Source organism: Episyrphus balteatus, chromosome 3 (assembly GCF_945859705.1).
Source record: "Episyrphus balteatus chromosome 3, idEpiBalt1.1, whole genome shotgun sequence".
NCBI classification, from domain to species: Eukaryota; Metazoa; Arthropoda; class Insecta; order Diptera; family Syrphidae; genus Episyrphus; species Episyrphus balteatus.
This window is the reverse complement of record NC_079136.1, coordinates 72,772,936-72,791,327: the sequence shown is the minus strand read 5'-3', so window position 1 is coordinate 72,791,327 and position 18,392 is coordinate 72,772,936. Positions and strand designations below refer to the sequence as shown.

The 18,392-nt window shown below is 29.8% G+C and overlaps 1 protein-coding gene across 3 annotated transcripts; it reads left to right on the top strand.

Moving 5' to 3' along the window:
* The first annotated feature begins 1,263 nt into the window (after positions 1 to 1,263).
* Positions 1,264 to 16,457, top strand: LOC129914339 (lipase 1-like). Of its 3 annotated transcripts, none has more exons than XM_055993537.1 (7): positions 1,264 to 1,475; positions 1,585 to 1,762; positions 12,538 to 12,749; positions 12,815 to 12,964; positions 13,025 to 13,183; positions 13,242 to 13,652; positions 16,161 to 16,457. In XM_055993537.1, the coding sequence occupies exons 1-6, from the start codon at positions 1,293 to 1,295 to the stop codon at positions 13,632 to 13,634; spliced, it is 1,275 nt and encodes a 424-aa protein (XP_055849512.1). In that variant the 5' UTR covers positions 1,264 to 1,292; the 3' UTR covers positions 13,635 to 13,652; positions 16,161 to 16,457. The 3 variants fall into 3 exon arrangements, with proteins under 3 accessions (XP_055849512.1, XP_055849511.1, XP_055849510.1); XM_055993536.1 differs by lacking the exon at positions 16,161 to 16,457 and adding an exon at positions 13,726 to 13,898; XM_055993535.1 differs by lacking the exon at positions 16,161 to 16,457 and having other exon boundaries at positions 13,242 to 13,899.
* Positions 16,458 to 18,392: the final 1,935 nt, after the last annotated feature.

The following is an 18,392-nucleotide window of genomic DNA, read 5'->3' as shown; positions in this document are numbered from 1 at the left end:
AAGAGCAAAGGACTCAGGACGCTTCCCTGGTGCACACCGACTTTGATTGGGAACTCTTCGGTGACTCCTGCGGGGCATTTTACCTTCGTTTTTACTTCCTCGTACATGTCCTTGATCATCCGCACGTAGATTTCCGGAATCCCTCGCTGTCTCAGGGACACCCATACCAGATCTCGTGGTTGTCTATCGAATGCCTTTTCGAAATCAACTAGCACAATATGCAAATCCCTTGAGGAATCACGGTGTTTTTCCATTCGGATTCTTAAGCTCTGTATTGCATCTGTGGTTGATTTACCCGCACTGGTCATCAGAAAGCCGTATTATTTTTCGTAGTCGGCCATCCAAAATCCGTTCAACGATCTTCATGGTGTGTTACATCAGCTTAATTGATCGGTATTTATCACAGTTTCGTGTGTCCCCCTTTTCTTTGTAGATTGGGAGAAGGTAACTTTCTCTCCACTGATTTGGCATTTGGTCACCGCTAATGAGTTTGGAGATGAGAATCGTGAGCGATTCACACCTAATGTCTCCCATCTTCTTCCAGAACTCAGATGGTATTTCGTCTGGACCAATCGCTTTTCCTTTCTTGGAGTTTTTCACCGCCACGCTAACCTCTTTGACTGTAAGGTCGGGTACTTCTTCTAAATTAGGTTCGGCTGTTGGAAAGTATATCCTGGGAAATTGCTCACCAGTGAAGAATTTTGTCGTCATTCACAAGTAGTAGGCCTTGAGCATCGTTAATGAACCTTGGTGATCGAATTTCCTGGGCATTCCTTCTCCTTTGTGCGGCAATTTTGAAGATGGCTGCACCTTTGTTGAGCTTAGCATGTCGCAGTTCCTGGAGAGCCTGGTTTGCATCAGAAGCTGGATCAGATATTTCCCCAAGCTCGCGATACATGCTTTCCGTACTCTCTGCTTTATGCTGGGCGCATTTCTTCTTCGCTTCCTTCTTGTAGCGCTTGTAGTCACTGCTAGTCATTGCTACTCACTTACCCTTTTTAAATCAAAACTGAAAAAAAAAGCTGGCTGCCATTCAGCGATTTCCGTAAATGATCGTTGAAAAGATAAGTAAACAATGTAAACATACTTTATTTTTTTCTACCTAGTTAATTATAAATATAATATTTAAATTATATAACCAGATAGAATTTATATAAAACTAATTACGATAATCAAATGCATTTGAAGAAAATAAAAACAACAATGTTGCGTCATCTGTGAACTAAGATCGTATTACTAAAGTAAACACCTTAAGATTCTTAAGAGTTGAAATAGAATCAGTACAGGTTGAGATGCAGTTACAGGTGATACTAGTTCTAATAATCTCAGTGGAATTTTGCATCTCCACCTGGAATATCAATAATAATGGTAGAAGAATTAGTACAAATTTTAATCAAAAACCAAAAACCAGACAAATTTCAACGGAAGAATCAAATATTGATCGTAATGTGAGAGAAGATTCTAATTTAAAAATAGTGAGTCCTATGTTACCATAACAAAAAAAAAAAAAAAAACAAAAAAATGTGTGCAAAAATAAAAGAAATACTTAAACTAGATTTTTCGTCTCGTTAATTTGTTCGTTAGCCTCAACTAATAGCCAAGTATGGATATCCTGTTGAAATACATCATGTAACAACAAAAGATGGATTTATTTTGGAATTACATCGAATTCCATTGCCAAGGGCTGTGCCGGTGTTATTAATTCATGGACTTTTTGATTCATCTAGTACATTTGTTATAATGGGACCTGACAAAGGACTTGGTAAGTTGATCAAAGTTATAAACAAGTTTTAAAGTTAAAGTCACAACATAAACATAAGGTAACCATTATAGTGTGCTCCTTAAAATCGAAGAAAAAAAAAAAGAAGAAATTTCGGTTGAGCATTGCTACAAACTTTAGGGATTCCTTTAAATGCGATAATTGAAAAATTCTTCAACTAAGATTAAGTTTTCTACATTATTTCATTAAGTTAAATTATTTTTGAAAGCCACTACCAAAATACCTATATTTGACACAAAAATATGCAAAAAGCGCAAATCAAGTGCAACTGCACAAAAACTTAATCTACATAATTCATTTCATAAAAACATAATTAAATAGTTTCCAGTTACGTTTTTAACTGATTTAATAATAACTTTTTTCCTTAAGTTACTGTTACCGTTCTGTTTTTATCTTCTGTGACAATTAAATCGGTTTTATTTATCATTTTTTTTTTACGTTTGTTTTCTTCTATATTTTTTTATTTTCTTTATACAGGGTGTCCCAAAAGTAATGGATCAAACGAAATATGCTGATAGGCCAACCTTAGGGCTCTCAGAATTTGGTAACTTGTTAATCCCAAATCCTTACGGTTTTCGATTTAATGCAGTTTTTGTGAAATTTCGAAGAATCCCGACTTTGCAACAGTATTTTGCTTCCTCCGCTCATAATTGATTTTTGTTTTTTAAAATTTTTTAACTTAAACATTGCCAAATAATAAGAAATAATTTTTTAATCAAAATATTTTTTATTTCATACACCATTTTGCTGCAAATTAATTAACAGTTCCATGTTTTATAAAAACTCAATTTCTTGATTTTTTTCAGAGTAATACCCTGAAAAAAATTTGTATGGTGTGACACAGGTTAATTATTTTAAAAACTAGCCGTGTTATTGCACTTTTTAAAAATGTATAAAAGTTTAAAAACTTGAAGTTAGAACGAAAGATATTACAATTTAAATGCAACAAAACAGGCCTTTTCAGAGAAAAATAACAAAGAAAAATAAAAACATTTACTCGACTGTTGTTTGTTTATTTCTTTTTGAATAAAAGTCTTGATTTTTGTTTGTTATTTTGCTCTGAAAACATCTGTTTTTTTGCATTAAAATTGTAATATCTTTTGTTCTAATTTTAACTTTGGAAATTTTTATACATTTTTGAAAACTGCAATAACACGGAAAGTTTTTAAAATAATAAACCAGTATCACACCATACAATTTTTTTTCGGGATGTTCCTCTCAAATGAAAGTAAGAAATCGAGTTTTTATAAAACATGGAACTGTTACATAATTTGCAGCAAAATGCCATATGAAATAAAAAATATTTTGATTAAATAATTATTTCTTATTATTTGGCAATGCTTTAGTGAAAAAATTGTAAAAAACAAAAATCAATTATGAGCGGAGGAAGTAAAATACTGTTGCAAAGTCGGGATTCTTCGAAATTTCACAAAAACTGCATTAAATCGAAAACCGTAAGGATTTGTGATGAACAAGTTACCAAATTCTGAGAGCCCTAAGGTTGGCCTATCAGCATATTTCGTTTGATCCATTAATTTTGGGACACCCTGTATACCTACTCGTAAATATGGTAAGCGAACTTTTTTTTTAGTTTTTTCTTGTGCCTTTTTTATGACGATTGTCATGATCTGGAATGAGATCACAATTCTTTAGACCGGGCGGCCACTGCAGAAACGCTCAACTCATCGAGCTAAAGAAAATTTTAAATGGGAAGTGAAAGAGGGCTATTAGTAGTTACGAAAACCACAGGTCTTCCCGTTCGCATCCTGGCACGATTGGCGTGGTAAAGTGCATCGTGCATCTCATAGAGTTAAAAGACAATATTGATGTCAAATTAAAGGTGCTATTGTCAGCTATCAAAATTCAGAGGTCTTCCGGGCGAAAGTCTGGCAGTTTTGTCATGCAGCCCGTTTTAAGGTTAGAAGCGATAAGAGTGAGTTTTTTCATAAAGTCTTGTTTTTTGGTATTTTGGTGGATGAGTTAAGGAGTTTTTTCACTATAAAATAAAAATAAGAGTTATTAGCATTTAAATATAAAACGATGTTTTGGAAAAAGCTTGATAGTTTATTAACAATAACCCAAATTATATGCAAAACTACGAATAATTCATGAAAAAGTCTCAAATAATACGCTGCGCCCCTTACAACTTACCGAATTAAAAGTCGACTTTAATTTCAAATTAAAGCTAATAATGTCTTTTTTTGAAAACCAGAGGTCTTCCAAGCCAAAAATTGGAAGTTAAGTCACGCAGCTTGTTTTAAGGTTAGGAGCGTTTTTCACTTAAAACGTTCAAGCAGGCTGGGGAGTGAAATGTCAAGATGTCGCTTGGAAGACCTCTGGTTTTCAAAAAAAGACATTATTAGCTTTAATTTGAAATTAAATTCTCCTTTTTTTTTCGGTTAGTTGTAAGGGGCGCAGCGTATTATTTGAGACTTTTTCGCGAATTATTCGTAGTTTTGCATATACTTTGGGTCATTTTTAAGAATCTATGAAGCTTTTTCCAAAAAACCGTTTTGTATTTAAATGCTGATGACTCTTATTTTTATTTTATAGTGAAAAAGTTCCTTAAGTCATCCACCAACATACCAAAAAACCAGACTTTATTAAAAAACTCACTTTCATCGCTTCTAACCTTAAAACGGGCTGCAGGACAAAACTGTCAGACTTTCGCCCAGAAGACCTCTGAATTTTGATACCTGACAATCTCACCTTTAATTTGACACCAATATCGTCTTTTAGCTCTATGAGATGCACAATGCACTTTACCACGCCAATCGTGCCAGGATGCGAACGGGAAGACCTGTGGTTTTCGTAACTACTAATAGCCCTCTTTCACTTCCCATTTAAAATTTTCTTTAGCTCGATGAGTTGAGCGTTTCTGCAGTGGCCGCCCGCTCTATTCCTCATAACTCTCTATTGTGCCGGCAAAACTTTGTACTCAAATAAATAAAAATTGTAATTTTACCCCATCTTGCAAAACAAACCCGAACTTTGTTTGTATATCATTTTTTAGATAATTTTATTGTTAAAAAGTCTGTTCTTACTCATTTTCGGTTAAAACGCTAACGACCTCTTTTCCAAGATGGTGGCTGCTTCCGACATCCTATCATCCTAACATAATGATTTTTATGTTTAGGACAAACACCCAGAACACATTCCATGAAAAAAAATTTTGTAATTAATTAATTTTTCTGGGCTTATAATCTTTAAATATAATATAAATATAATATAAAAGCACTGTCTACAAAAAAAGAATACATTTAAAAAAAATTTTTTTTTTTCACATTATTTTAAAAAGATTCCCTTTTTTAAGATAATCTTTTAATATCAATTATAGTCTGCTTTTAGAATTCATAGGATATCTTTTCATTTTCATTTAGGTATGTAATTTTTTATTCATTTATTTTTATTATACAGTTAAGTGAAAGTCATTTTGAATTTAACAGAATTTTATGGATACCATTTATTTTATTTATTTTAATAAGAAATCTTATTGTTTTAATCAGATGCGATTTAAAGTCGGCATCGTCTTATTTTCTCTGTGTAGTTTGGAATAGTACGCGGTACAGCGTAGAGGTACGGGTAAGGGTACAAAATATATTGCAATACCGCTTGCGGTATACTTTCACGAGTATGTGTAACTATATTTACCGCTACAATATTACCTTTACCGCTACCGTATAACTTTCTGATATGCGAGTACCTTAAATTTTATATAATAATTAATATTGCGATGAAACAGATTATATAGAAACTTAGTGCGAGAATTTATCAGGAAATATAATGTCAACAAGAATTACAAAAATTATTGCAATTATGAATTCAACACTTTGTATTAATTAATTTAACACAGTACACAGAGCAAGTTCGTACCAAGGATTTTGTTTCGGAAGGGGTTTATATTTAAAAATTTTACTTGAAATTCTGTTTACTAAAAAAGAAACCAAATAAAAATCTGTTTTTTTTTTTTTAATTTAAAAACTATGATTATTTCCAAAACCATTTCGTGCCCGCAAACTAGAGTTATTGACTTCAAACAGATTCATCTTAGAAAATATAGCTAGATTCAAAAAACTATGTTAGGGTTTTGTAAATCTCAGATACAGTGTTGTTGCTCAGTAAAAATTTCATTCTCTTCTCATTAAGAAAATCCAAGAAAAATGATGATTTAAAAGTGAACTATGGTTGAGGCGATGCGAGTATTACGGACTGTATGTATAAGTTCTCTGAATTTTTGGCATTTTGTTGAACACGCTATCTAAGATCACACAGAAAATTTTGGAAGTCGAGGTATAAAAAAAAAAAACAATTGAAGTTTCCCAAATTATGTGAGGAGGCTAAATTTACACTAAATTTACACTAAATTTACACTAAATTCACACTTAATTTACACTAAATTTACATTAAATTTACACTAAACTTACACTATTTCACATCATAAATATAACTTCTTTATTCGATATTAGGACACATATAGCTGTAAGACTGTGTACTTCAGAAGTGTACATTGAGCTACCTGGGGCCCCGGGGCATGATAAAACTTCGGGGCCCCTTATTCTCATTTTTTTTTTGTATTTAATAAAATGTATGGAGATATTTTTACCTTTTGGTTTGATTTTTTTTGTATGTTATAAATTTATATTTTAAAGTTTTGAAGCCAAAGTGCTTTGTAATTGCATGAATTTTTCTCTTGAAGTTTTTGGGCACCTACGTATACGCGTAGGTATGGTAAGTATGATCCTGGCGTTCTTTATTTTGGTTACACCTCCACTTCCAAAATTTGCTCACAGTCAACAAGGAACTTACTATTATGGTGCATATGAAATTTTTTTGACTACGTGCCTGCTGCGTAGCCAAGTCTAGAAAGTGTGTAAAAAAAAGAGTGTCTTATAACCCTGCAGTTTTGCTTATCGATGAAATTATTTATTATTACTAGTGATATCATTAATTAGTTTGGCATTTTATACAATTCAGTTTAAAATCATGTGTTAGAACTTTAATCACATGTAATTAATGTAATAAAACAAACAACCTGAAGTGTGTAAAGGTTGTCGCCGTAGTAGATTCTCATTAAGAAAACAGAATTTCGAGCTTTTTAAAGATAAATGATTGCTAATGAATTAATCGCGATACACAAAGTATACTGAAGGACAAGTTTAAGATTCGTAAAAACTCTAACTCGAGATAGCGATCAAAAGTAACAGCAGGGTCTCATTGTCGCCGCCGCTAGGTGTTTTGGCTCCCGTGTGCCAAAATCGATTCCGTCGATAGCTAAAAATTTTGTTTCATTAAATCATCACCATTGTATTGTAATGTTGAACAAATGTAATGTTTAAGCACCATCTTTGTAAATTTAACCCTTAAGGTAGTATTTTTTCTAATCTGCTTGGTGTTATTTGGCTAGCTAAAAGTGGCATAGGGTAGTTAAAAGCAAGAATGTAACTACTGGATGGATACAAAATGTAAATCAGATTGATATAAAATTAAAGAAAGAATGAGTAAAAACAATTAATTTTTAAGTTTTGTGTTAGGAGTAAAGCACTTTCAGATCATAACGAACATATGAAATATTATATACATACATATGTATTTTTTAACAAAAACTTGATTATAAAGTAGCAATCTAACTTAAGTTTAATTTAAAAAAAAAATATTAAATTTCAATTTATAAAGTCCAGTATCCTGCTGAAGCGAAACGAAAATTTTTATATGTACAAAAACAGCAGAAAGAAAAATTTTGTTATGCTTTTCGTTTCAGAGCACAACAGCTTGGCAAATGCCATTTTTACCTGTACTTGAATACTTGGAGAGTTTTCAATAATTTTTCACTAATATTTCTGACTAGTATATTACAGCGAAATCAGCGAAAAACTGTTTATTTACAAACTGTTCAAAATTATGAAAAAATAATTTTTGTATCAAGTTCCTTTATATAATTTTCAGTTAACCAGTGCGATTTGTTCAGGTCAAATTTCTTGGTCCAAAAAAAATTTGCGCCTTTTGAATTTTTATTTCAATTTTTGTTCTTCAAAATTATTTTCTAGTTTTAATTTATTGACTTTATTTAATTTTGACTTTCGCTATTGACTTTGTTGACTTAGAAACATTTTCGTTTCGCTTTAGCAGCGTACTAAGTAAGCTTAAAATAAGAAAAAAACAAATTGGTGGTTTCGAACTAAAATTTGCCTTACAAAATAATTGATATTTTAATTATTTCTCGTTTCATTAAATAAAATGTATTTTTTTCGGTTGTTTGAAAAATTTAAACTTATGTAGATTAGATTACTACTAATCCAGTTTTTATGTTTAAAAAATTGCTTTAAAAAAATAGGTACATAATACAAATTCATTCATTTTTAATCTATTTTTTATTCATAAGATTTTTTTTTGTAAGTTATCAGTATTTTAAAAGACTGTTAAACAAAGTAAACGCTTTTTTTTAATTAATTAATGAGACAACAATGTAAATTAATAATTTTCTGAGTAGTAAAATAAGGATTTGGTAATTTTTGTATGTTAACCGATATTTTAGGTAAAAAAAAAATTAAAGAACTAAAAAGTTTTTGTAATTTTTTTACTGAATTCAATTCTGTGAGGTCATCAGAGGTTATATAAAAATTGATGGTCGTTAAATTATCTACAACATATGCCCAGCACATTTTTCTGTAAGATGAACCGTTTCGCGAGTAGAGCGCAGAGAAGGTGACTAGATTGCACTCACATACGAAAAAATATATATTTTTGGTTTATTTTGCTTGATTTTTGAGGTTTTTATCGAAGTAGCTTACATTTTTTTAGTTTTATTAACTTATCTTATTACGTAAATACGGATTAACTAAAAAAAAATAAAAATGTACACATTGGGATAAAGAATATTATGCAAAAGGGGGAACCACGTTTTTTGGAAATGTTGTATGTTTCCCTTATTTGTACAAAAAGTGACTTCATTATTAAGAACACACTTTTTAAACATGGTTCAATTTTATTTTCCGCAGATTGGGCTTAAAAATGACTAAAATGACTGGGCTAGAAGCAATATAGCGAAAACCGTTTTAAAATCCGTTCATTAGATCAGAAGTTACAGCCCCATGACCACTTTTTCACAGTTTCGATCCACTGTGAGGCGGTTGGCGCCGTTGTGTGCCGCACATTTCGCACATATGGTAGCGGCGGCCCTGCAGGGTCTCGTAGTCTGTGTCCATTCATTTCTTGGATATTTTAAAAACATTTCAAGTTTTTTATGTTTTAGTTCAGTTTTTAAAATTAAGTGGCATATTATGTTGGGAGGCTGTTTTATATGTATTTCTTTTCAAATTAAATTAAATTAATTCTTTCATGAATTATTCTTATATATATAAAGCTTTGTATGCTTTAATTTAAAATTTTTATTACAAGAGCAAGTATGTGCGACCTAGTGTTGCATTTTTTTTTTGTTTGCAATCGATCTGTGAGCTATTAAGTTAGGGAAGACTGGGTACGGTTGAAACACAGGACGGTTGAAACATCGCCAATATCTTGAGAACCGTTAGTGATACCAGGATGATTCCAAGGGGGTGAAAGAAGCGGTAACAGGTTCCAATGCAATCCTAAGTCTTGTTTCTATCATAGCGCTCTTCAGTTCTTTAATGGAGTTTTTTTTATATTTTGACAGCAAAAAGTAAATATTTTTGTTTGGATATTTTTCTTCGAACTGCTTATATTATTCATGTGAGAATATTAAATGTATTTTTTTCTATTTGAAGTGAAGAACGTATAATACTATAATTACGGTGACCATCCGTCCCAGTTTACCCGGGACTGCCCCGTATTTCTACAGCTTGTCCCGGGTTTTTATTAAAGAAACCCGGGACGTATAAGTGTCCTGTGTTTTGTAATTTGTCCCGTGATTGTCCCGTATTTGCACATTCTCTAATTTTGTATTCAATATTTTAAATACTTTGTACGGAAAACAAGAAAACAGTGGTTGTAAATTAAAATTTTTCTAATTTTTCGGATAAAGCATTAAGCCTAGTACGCTGCTGAAGCAAAACGAAAATTTTTCTAAGTCTCCAAAGTCAAAAAACTTTTGCTGCAAGAAAATTGTCTGGACAAATAAATGGAAGTGACAAACGATTGAAACTCTCCATATATTCTGGCACAGGTAAGAATTTCGTTACCTAAGCTGCATATTGTGCAACGAAAAGCACAATTTTCGTTTACGATTTCGTTGTGCTGGTTTTGTAAGAGAATTTTTGTTTCGCCTCTAGACTAGGCTTTCGTTTTTTTTAATGTTCGTCAATTATTTAGTTCCAGCTTCGGTTTGTCATGTTGCCACACCAGGTAAAATGTTTTCGAGTGAAGAACAACATATAGAAGAGTAAAGAGCCCAGATAAGTTTCAAAACTTTTAAGGACATGTTAAAAGTTGTGTTAAAGATCATACAATTTCAAAATCATTTAAAATAAAATTAAAATCTTAAAAAACAGCTCTCCCAATTTTTATTAAAAAATATGTTTTTAGAAGTTATTAACAGACATTATTATAAAACCATTTTCTTGATTTCTGATTTTGTAAACGACTTAAATGATTTCAACAAAAACGGTACCATAAAATCGTTTAGGAAATCTTGATATCAAAATTAGGAAAAATTGTGAAAACTCATTTCAAAAATTAAATTTTCTTTTTGAAAACTCAATATTTTCAAAACGATCCAACGAATTTTTTATCTGTCCCGGGTTTTGCTTCCAGAAATATGGTCACCGTAACTATAATAGAACGTATAATAATATAATAAAAAATGGTGTTTAGTTTTGATATTTCTTTATTAATTTGAATGATATATCCATTTTTTACTGATAGAAGGGGTTGGGGACGGTTGAAACAAGAGATTAAAAAATGTGTTATTAAATTTTTTTGCTGCATTTGCTACTCGAAATTCATCCGGAAACTATATTTTTACTGAATTATAACCTATTAAAATTGTTTAATTAAAATTTTTGTTCGTTAAGTTGTTGTTTTTTTTGTTGGTTTTGATTATTAATAAAAACAATTTTTGAAACATCGAAAAATAATAAATATTTTTAAACAATTTCATAATTATTCTTTTATATAGGTATGTATGTATGTAAAATAAATAATGCAAAAACAACGTAACAATATAATATTTTGTATTGTTTATACATGTTTCAATTGACCCCAATCACTGTTTCAACAGCCCCTGGAATGGAGACGTTCGAAAAAAAATTGATTTGTTGCCTTTAATTTGATGTACTACTCAAAATAACGCTCTAGGAACTAAATGGAATCTGCCCATTTGTAGATGAAGCCCCCCTCTTTCAATCTATATACTTTCATTATATGTAAGTCAGACGAAATCCCACAAAAAGTGTTTCAACCGTACCCAGTCTCCCCTACTTAGTTCCTCAGATTGTCTGCCTGCCACAGGTCAAAACTTAAAAGTTCAATGCATTTACATATTTATATTTAATAGAAAGATGAATATTTCTAATGACACTGCACTTTCGATTCTTGCAGAAATTATTCATAAATAAATCAATAACGACTTTCTAACCAGTTTGACACCTTATAAAAACTAGAAGTAAGATTGTAAATAAAGATTACATTGTGCTGGAACTGCTACAATTGATTTCAACTAAAAAAAAATATTAATGAAAGAAATGTTGTCTGATTGGTTTTTCAATAACCTTTTGAACCTTTTAATTTCAAAAGTTTTATTTTTTGTTTTGTATGGAGACTACATAGACTTATTACCATTTGCAATTTATTGAAGTTAGAATTACGAAAAAATCATGTTGAACTATTGAATCTTAAATTTTGAATGTTTTTAATCTAAGTTATACAGATGCAACTCACTAAGCAGTGTAATCTTAAGTTGTTAAAATAAAATGCACGATTCAGTCGTCCGTCATATTAGTACGTGGAGTTGCCGGGGCTAAACAAAATTTTTGGGCCCCTTTGATAAAAAAAAGTACATACGTATGAGCCATATTTTTTTTTTTTGGGTTAAAGGGTGTTTTTTCGAGGGGTTTTAAAACAGATTTTCTATTTATTTGTTAAACTGGGTGAAATATTTCGATGGTTATAAAAAACTAAGAATTTTAAAAGTCTTCAAAATTTTCTTACTTATTTTGTTACCACTTTTCACAAGTAGTAACATAAAAACCGAGACGAAAATGATACCCCGGTCGGTAAAAGTGCTTCATTTAAAACAGAAACTAAGAATCTTAGCAATCTATAAGAATAGTTTGCGTAGAAGGGTGTTTTTTGGCAAATAAGAAAAATTCATGAAATGTCCGATAAAATCAATGTAATAAATGTTCTTTATTGAAAATGTTGTCTTTGCCATTGAAATTACGAATAAAATTAGTCTATAGATTTTTTTCATGTGAAAGGGTGTTTCTTTGATGTGTAAAGACATTTGGGTTTATTGCAAAATCTAACTTATAATGATGATATCCTATTGAAATTTAGAAATTATGTTACATTTGAAATAAAAAGTAAGAATCTAATGTGTCTTTAAGAATATCATGGTATTTTTGGTAAGGGACACCCTTATGAAATTTGGTAAACACTTTACATTTATTATAGAAATCAGGAATAAAGAGATTTCAAAATTTGTTTGTAAGTTAAATGAGTTTTTACTATCAAATATTATCATTTATCATACAATAGATTTACGATTTTTTTTTAAAAACAATTTAACCATTTATTTTCGCTGAATTATTTTTTTTTTTTTCAAGTTTGATATTCTCTTACAGCCTATTTTCTATATGACATGGGTTATGATGTATGGATGGTTAATTGCCGAGGAAACATTTACTCAAAAAAACACATCACACTTAATCCAAGTAATCCTGAGTTCTGGAATTATACTTTTCATGAAATCGGAATTTATGATCTTCCGGCGTCGATTGATTACATTTTACCTACAACAAACTTTAAAAGATTGCATCTCATTGGACATTCTCAAGTCGTTTTGTTTATGTAAATTTATTTTTTTAACAGTAGTCTACATACAAGGTTTCTATATTTTAGGGAGGATCAGCGTTTTTAATTATGTGTAGCATACTACCGGAATACAATAGAAAAATTATATCAATGTCAGGACTCGCTCCAGCAGCATTTATTGGTGAAAACAAAAGTCCGATTGTAGACATTTTGTCATACTTTCAAGAACCAATTACAGTAAGTCTTTTAATTTTTTTTCAATTTATGCATTTCAATAAGCAACATTTTTGCAATAAGAATTTTTATAAATCAATTGGACGACATGAATTTCTGACAAATTTGGATTTTGTTAAACGTTTTGGCGCTAATATATGCAAGGAAGGAAGAACTACTCAAGCTTTATGCACTAATGGTATATTTTTATTAACTGGATTCGATGAGAACCAAATTAATAAAGTAAGATGGATGCTTTAATTATTTTGTCATTATATTTTTTATATTATATTTTAAACAGACAATGCTTCCAGTTATACTATCACATACTCCATCTGGAGGATCACTAAAAAATGTTTTGCATTTCGGTCAACTTAGAAAATCTGGACGATTTAGACAGTATGATTATGGAAAGATGGGAAATATACAAAAATATGGCAGAAAAACTCCACCAGATTATGACCTATCAAAAGTCACTGGCAAAGTGGCAATATATTATGCTAAAAATGATTATTTGACAGTACCTAGAGATATGGAAAAACTTATACAGGGTCTACCAAATGTTGTTGAGAAATATTTAGTTGAATATCCACAATTTAATCATATTGACTTTGTGTGGGGTGTTAATGCTCGCGAATTGGTTTATTATGAACTTTTAAGGGTGATGAAATTGATACAGATTGGACAGCTCTAAGTAAAAAAATTAATATATGTAAGTCTATTGAAAATATTTAAGAATAATAGCGTGTTTCTATTAATATATTTTTTGTTTGTATTCACAAAAGGCATGTCTAGAACTAGGGTTCTTTGTTTTCAAGCGTTCATCGCAAACCAACCAAAATTTAATTTTAATTTTTTGGCAAAATCATCTTGTTATGAAAAAAAAGTTACTCAAGAACTTAATCTATTCGTAAATAATATGAAGGAGAGCACTTTCTCGCATAATAGTATATTATTAGCTGCTAAAAAATTGTTTAAACCCAAAAATTTGTAACAAAAAATAAAATTAGTATAAATATGCAACTTATAAATCATTTCAGTTTGGTTCTGCGATTTTTGTAACTTACACGCAAATAAGTTGAACAACCAGTTGCAATCATTATTTAAAAATTTTAAAGATGATCATATAAAAACAATTGATGAAATTGTTTGATCAGCGATAGCAATTGTGTATTATTAAATTTTTCTATAGAAAAAAATGTTACTCATACACCACAGTGACCCGTGTTTTATTCGTCTTTGGAATGGTCAAAAAGCTAGAGCGAGCAGGTTAAGTCGAAACAAGAAAAACAAAATTTATGATAGGGGAGTGTAGGTATTCGCCCCGTTTAGCTGGGAGATGCAATTTTCTAAGAAATTGACTCAATTTAGAAAAAAAATTATTAAAAATCAACGGTTTCGCTCACAATAACGTGATATACCTTTTTGTAAAGCAAAAAACCTTATATTTTCTTTGGTTCTTAAATTAAGCTGATTCAACATTTATTGATTCAACAAGCTTATAAGTCTGTGGGTTTGAATATAATAAACAAAGTATTGTTTTTCCATTCCTAATGATATCAAAATTATAAATTATGAAATTTCAAACGTTTACATTCGCCTACAATATGCATTCAAATTCTACTGATTTTTCACATTTCAATAGTATTTTTCATAGCAAGTTGAACAAATAAGCTCACTTGAACCAAATGTATTAGTTTCAGGTACTGATAAACTGTTGAAGTACCAAAACATTTTGTTGATTCCAGGAACATATAAAAAATTGCATTGTTATAAATAGCACTTTTCTTAGAATCGGCGCCAATACAAGCCGACGACTTACATTTTTGTTATAGTTATAATTTTAATCTGTTAAGTTTCATTCCGAAAAAAATCTAGGTTAAAAAAAATTATATTTTCTTGAAATTTTTGTTTTGAAAACTTGAATAATTTTTATTCTTAAAAATTTGATAATATATATCGGCCTGTTAATTTTGAAAAAAATTGGTTCAAACTTTTATAAAATATACGAGATTAACTAAAATAAATGTAAATTTTCGAACAAAACGGCTACGCTTTATTTCCGCTATCCAATTTTGTTTTGAAAAAAAAAACTAGTTCTTTTATAATCGCTAAGACCATTACATACTAAAAAATTTAATCAAAATAGAACCGTTTTGAGAAAAATTGTAAAACGCCAGAGATGCACTTTTTCATTACAACGATACTCTTGGAGACTTTGTTAATTCCTCGCAAATGGCAATACCCCCGAACATTTTTTTGGCTCCCGGAAATTAAGCCAGAGTTTTTTTTTGGAAAAAAAACGCAAGAATGGCTCTTTTTCCAATTTTTTTTTTGTCTGGCTGTTTTTCCATTTTATGAGATGGAAAAAGAACCAAACATTTTTTTGGAAATTATGTCAGAACTTATGGAAATATTTTCAGAAAAGTATTACACTTTTTGCCTAGGAAAAAAAGGTTTTATATGAAAAATTTGTTGGCATTTTTTTCTAAAAAAAATCTGGCTTAATTTCCTATGGCGTAATTTCCGGGAGCCAGCATTTCTCGTTGTTACGAGTAGTTACAAAGCTCGAATACTTTTAAGGTTTCAAGTGTTGATAATTTGAGGCTAAGCATACCTAGCCATTTTTGTTAGACTTTGAAAAATAAATTATTTGGTACAAAATTAAACATTTTCGATGAACAAAATCATGAATGCATCAGAATGTTTTGTTTTCCAACTCTATTTTAACCATTTTTAATTTAAAAATCCATCTTTATATATATTCAAAACAGAGGTCAACGATCCCTTTTTCAGATTTTCAACCCACAATGGGAGGTCGTTACAGATCTAATATTAGGATATAGCCTTTAAATATATTTTTTTGTTTAGCCTTAATAAAACAATTTTGTATCATTTCTTTTCACGTTTTAGGTTTCCCTAATCTTTATTTTTATCACAAACTCCCATCATTAGTTTATCGTTTATGTATATGTTTTGTAACTAGTCTTCCCTAAGTAACTTAATCGTGACCCAAAATAACATTCTATCCACGTTAATTTTGATTGACTTTGAGGGGTTGAATCGATTTAAGCTTAAGACAAAGAAGAAGAGCACCACTCTTATAGTTTACTTCGCACAAAGCTTTCATTCCAAAAGCAAACATTCCTCTGGCACATTTACTAAGTTTCGCACGTTAGCTTCATTTCCAGGAGTAAACGAATATCTCCTTTGCTTTCAGATACATATATATAGGTAAAGTATAAGGAAGGTACATATTTACTAAAACTGACTGATAAATAATGGAATTCACGGAAGAAAAGCAGACACAACAGCTATTTGTTTGTCCTACTTCTAAGAAGTCGTGAGCATGATGACGATGACGGGGACGAACAAGCACGAAGCAACCAGCAGCTCGTTTTGCAAACAAATCCTGTGCCAATGAGAAAAACACAAAGACATGAACCCAATATTGATATCTGGAATAGTAATCTGGGAAATGGTGTTGCATATTAGCTCCTATCAATTGTTAAATAAATTTTTAATATACCTCTGTTTGAATTTATTAGATTTTCATGTTGAAAATAATAAATTTCACAACTCAAAACAAAAGACCATGTTGCAAGCTGTTTTGTACAAACTTGAAAACTATGAATTTTCAGCTTTAATGTTATTACGACGAAAGTTCTAGTCCAAAAAATTTAAGGACAAATAAAGAAATTAGTGGAACAGCTTAGATTTTGATGATCTTTTTTTTCAAACGTCGGTAATTAAAAATACTTTAAAGTCTATAGATTAAAAATTGCCGGTGTTGCCGTTTTGATTTTTTAAATTTAATTGAAGATTTTTGTGAACAAAAACAAAAAAATTTTTTCAAAAATTTTTCTTAAATTTCATAAATTAATTGATACCAAAAGATTGTCTAGGAAATTCAAGGAAAAAAAATATATGGGAGTGAGGGACAATCTTCCATAGTTCAAGCGATAAATGCAATTTTCTTATTAATTGACTTCAAACACAAAAAAAAATATTTGAACACAACGGCAACACCTACAATATTCAAATATACATTTTTTAAAAGCTAGAAGCTTAGTCATATATGTAAAATTAAAATTAAGTTAATTGAATGAACGGCTTTTGAAAGAATGGTAATTGAACTAAGATTTTTTGAAAAAAAAAAATTATTGAAAAAATTTTAACATGTCGTTTTTTAAACTTGGTCGTAATATAAAATGCATTTATTTTCAAATTTTTTTGGCCGCATTTATTATGATTTCAAATTATAAAAGGAAACGTCAATATGTATTACGGTTTATGAAAAAAATTAAAAAGTATTTCATTTTCGAAGAACTTTTTTTAATAAAAGTTTTGAAAAAAAATGTAACTTATTTTTTTTTAAAGTTCAACATCTAAACATAAAATTATTTTTTATTCATTTAATAACCCTTACTGTTGAAAGTTAAATAGCAACAATTTAAAGTTCCTATTTACCACAATCTTTGAGAAAATTTATTATTTCAATCCAAAAATTCAGTTTTAATAAAAAAAAACCATTGAAATTGAAGTAATTTTTCATTTTTTTTTCTCAAAAGTGTGATATATTTTACCTTTTTTGCTTCGAAATTCAACTGATAATATTTATGGCCAAAAATTTTTTGTAAATAAATTCATATTTTGTTAGAAAAAGTTTGGAAAAAAGTCATTTTAAATTTTTCTAATAACATTTTTTTTTTAATTCTGAGTTTGAGGGCCATTTTTTCAAAAAGTCTTGATTAAATTTAGTGGATTTAAATTTAAGAGATAAGAATGAGCTTCTGGCTTTTTTAAAATGTATTTTAAAATATTGTAGGTGTTGCCGTTGTTTTCAAAATATTTTTTTTGTGTTTGAGGTCAAAATGTTAGAAAATTGCATTTATAGCTTAAACGATGGAAGATTGTCCCTTACTGTCTTTTATATATTTTCCTTAAACTACCTAGAGAATCTTTGGCTATCATTTGTTTTATGAAATTTAAGCAAAAAAAATGGTTTTGTAAAAAAAAAAAAATAATTTTAATTTTAAAAAACAATACGGCAACACCGGCAATTTTTAATCTATAGACTTTAAAGTATTTTTAATTACCTACGTTTGAAAAAAAAATCGTAAAAATCAGAGCTGTTCGGCCGGGTTCCCTAATAATTTGCTTTAGTTACTCCACTAAATCGCGATATAATGATAAAACAAAAAGCATGAGAATGCTTCATTTTTAAGTTTTAGATTTTAGTAGAAAATAATTTTTTACAAAAGACGTAATCGCGCAATCTTTAGAAATATCCCAAAACCAAAATTAAAAAAAAAATTTATTCTCCTTCAAAAGAAAGTGGAACATTTTTTTTTTCTGGTAAAATGATTATTATTTTAAAAAAACACTATTCATTAAGCTTTACGTTTCATTTTGTTTGACTTTTAACAACTTTTTTTTAGACGGCATTATG

Coding starts and splice junctions, on each gene's coding strand:
- LOC129914339 (XM_055993537.1), top strand. CDS start 1,293: ATGCAGTTACAGGTGATACTAGTTCTAATAATCTCAGTGGAATTTTGC. Junction 1,476..1,584: donor AAGATTCTAATTTAAAAATA/GTGAGTCCTATG, acceptor TTTGTTCGTTAG/CCTCAACTAATAGCCAAGTA. Junction 13,184..13,241: donor ATGAGAACCAAATTAATAAA/GTAAGATGGATG, acceptor TATTTTAAACAG/ACAATGCTTCCAGTTATACT.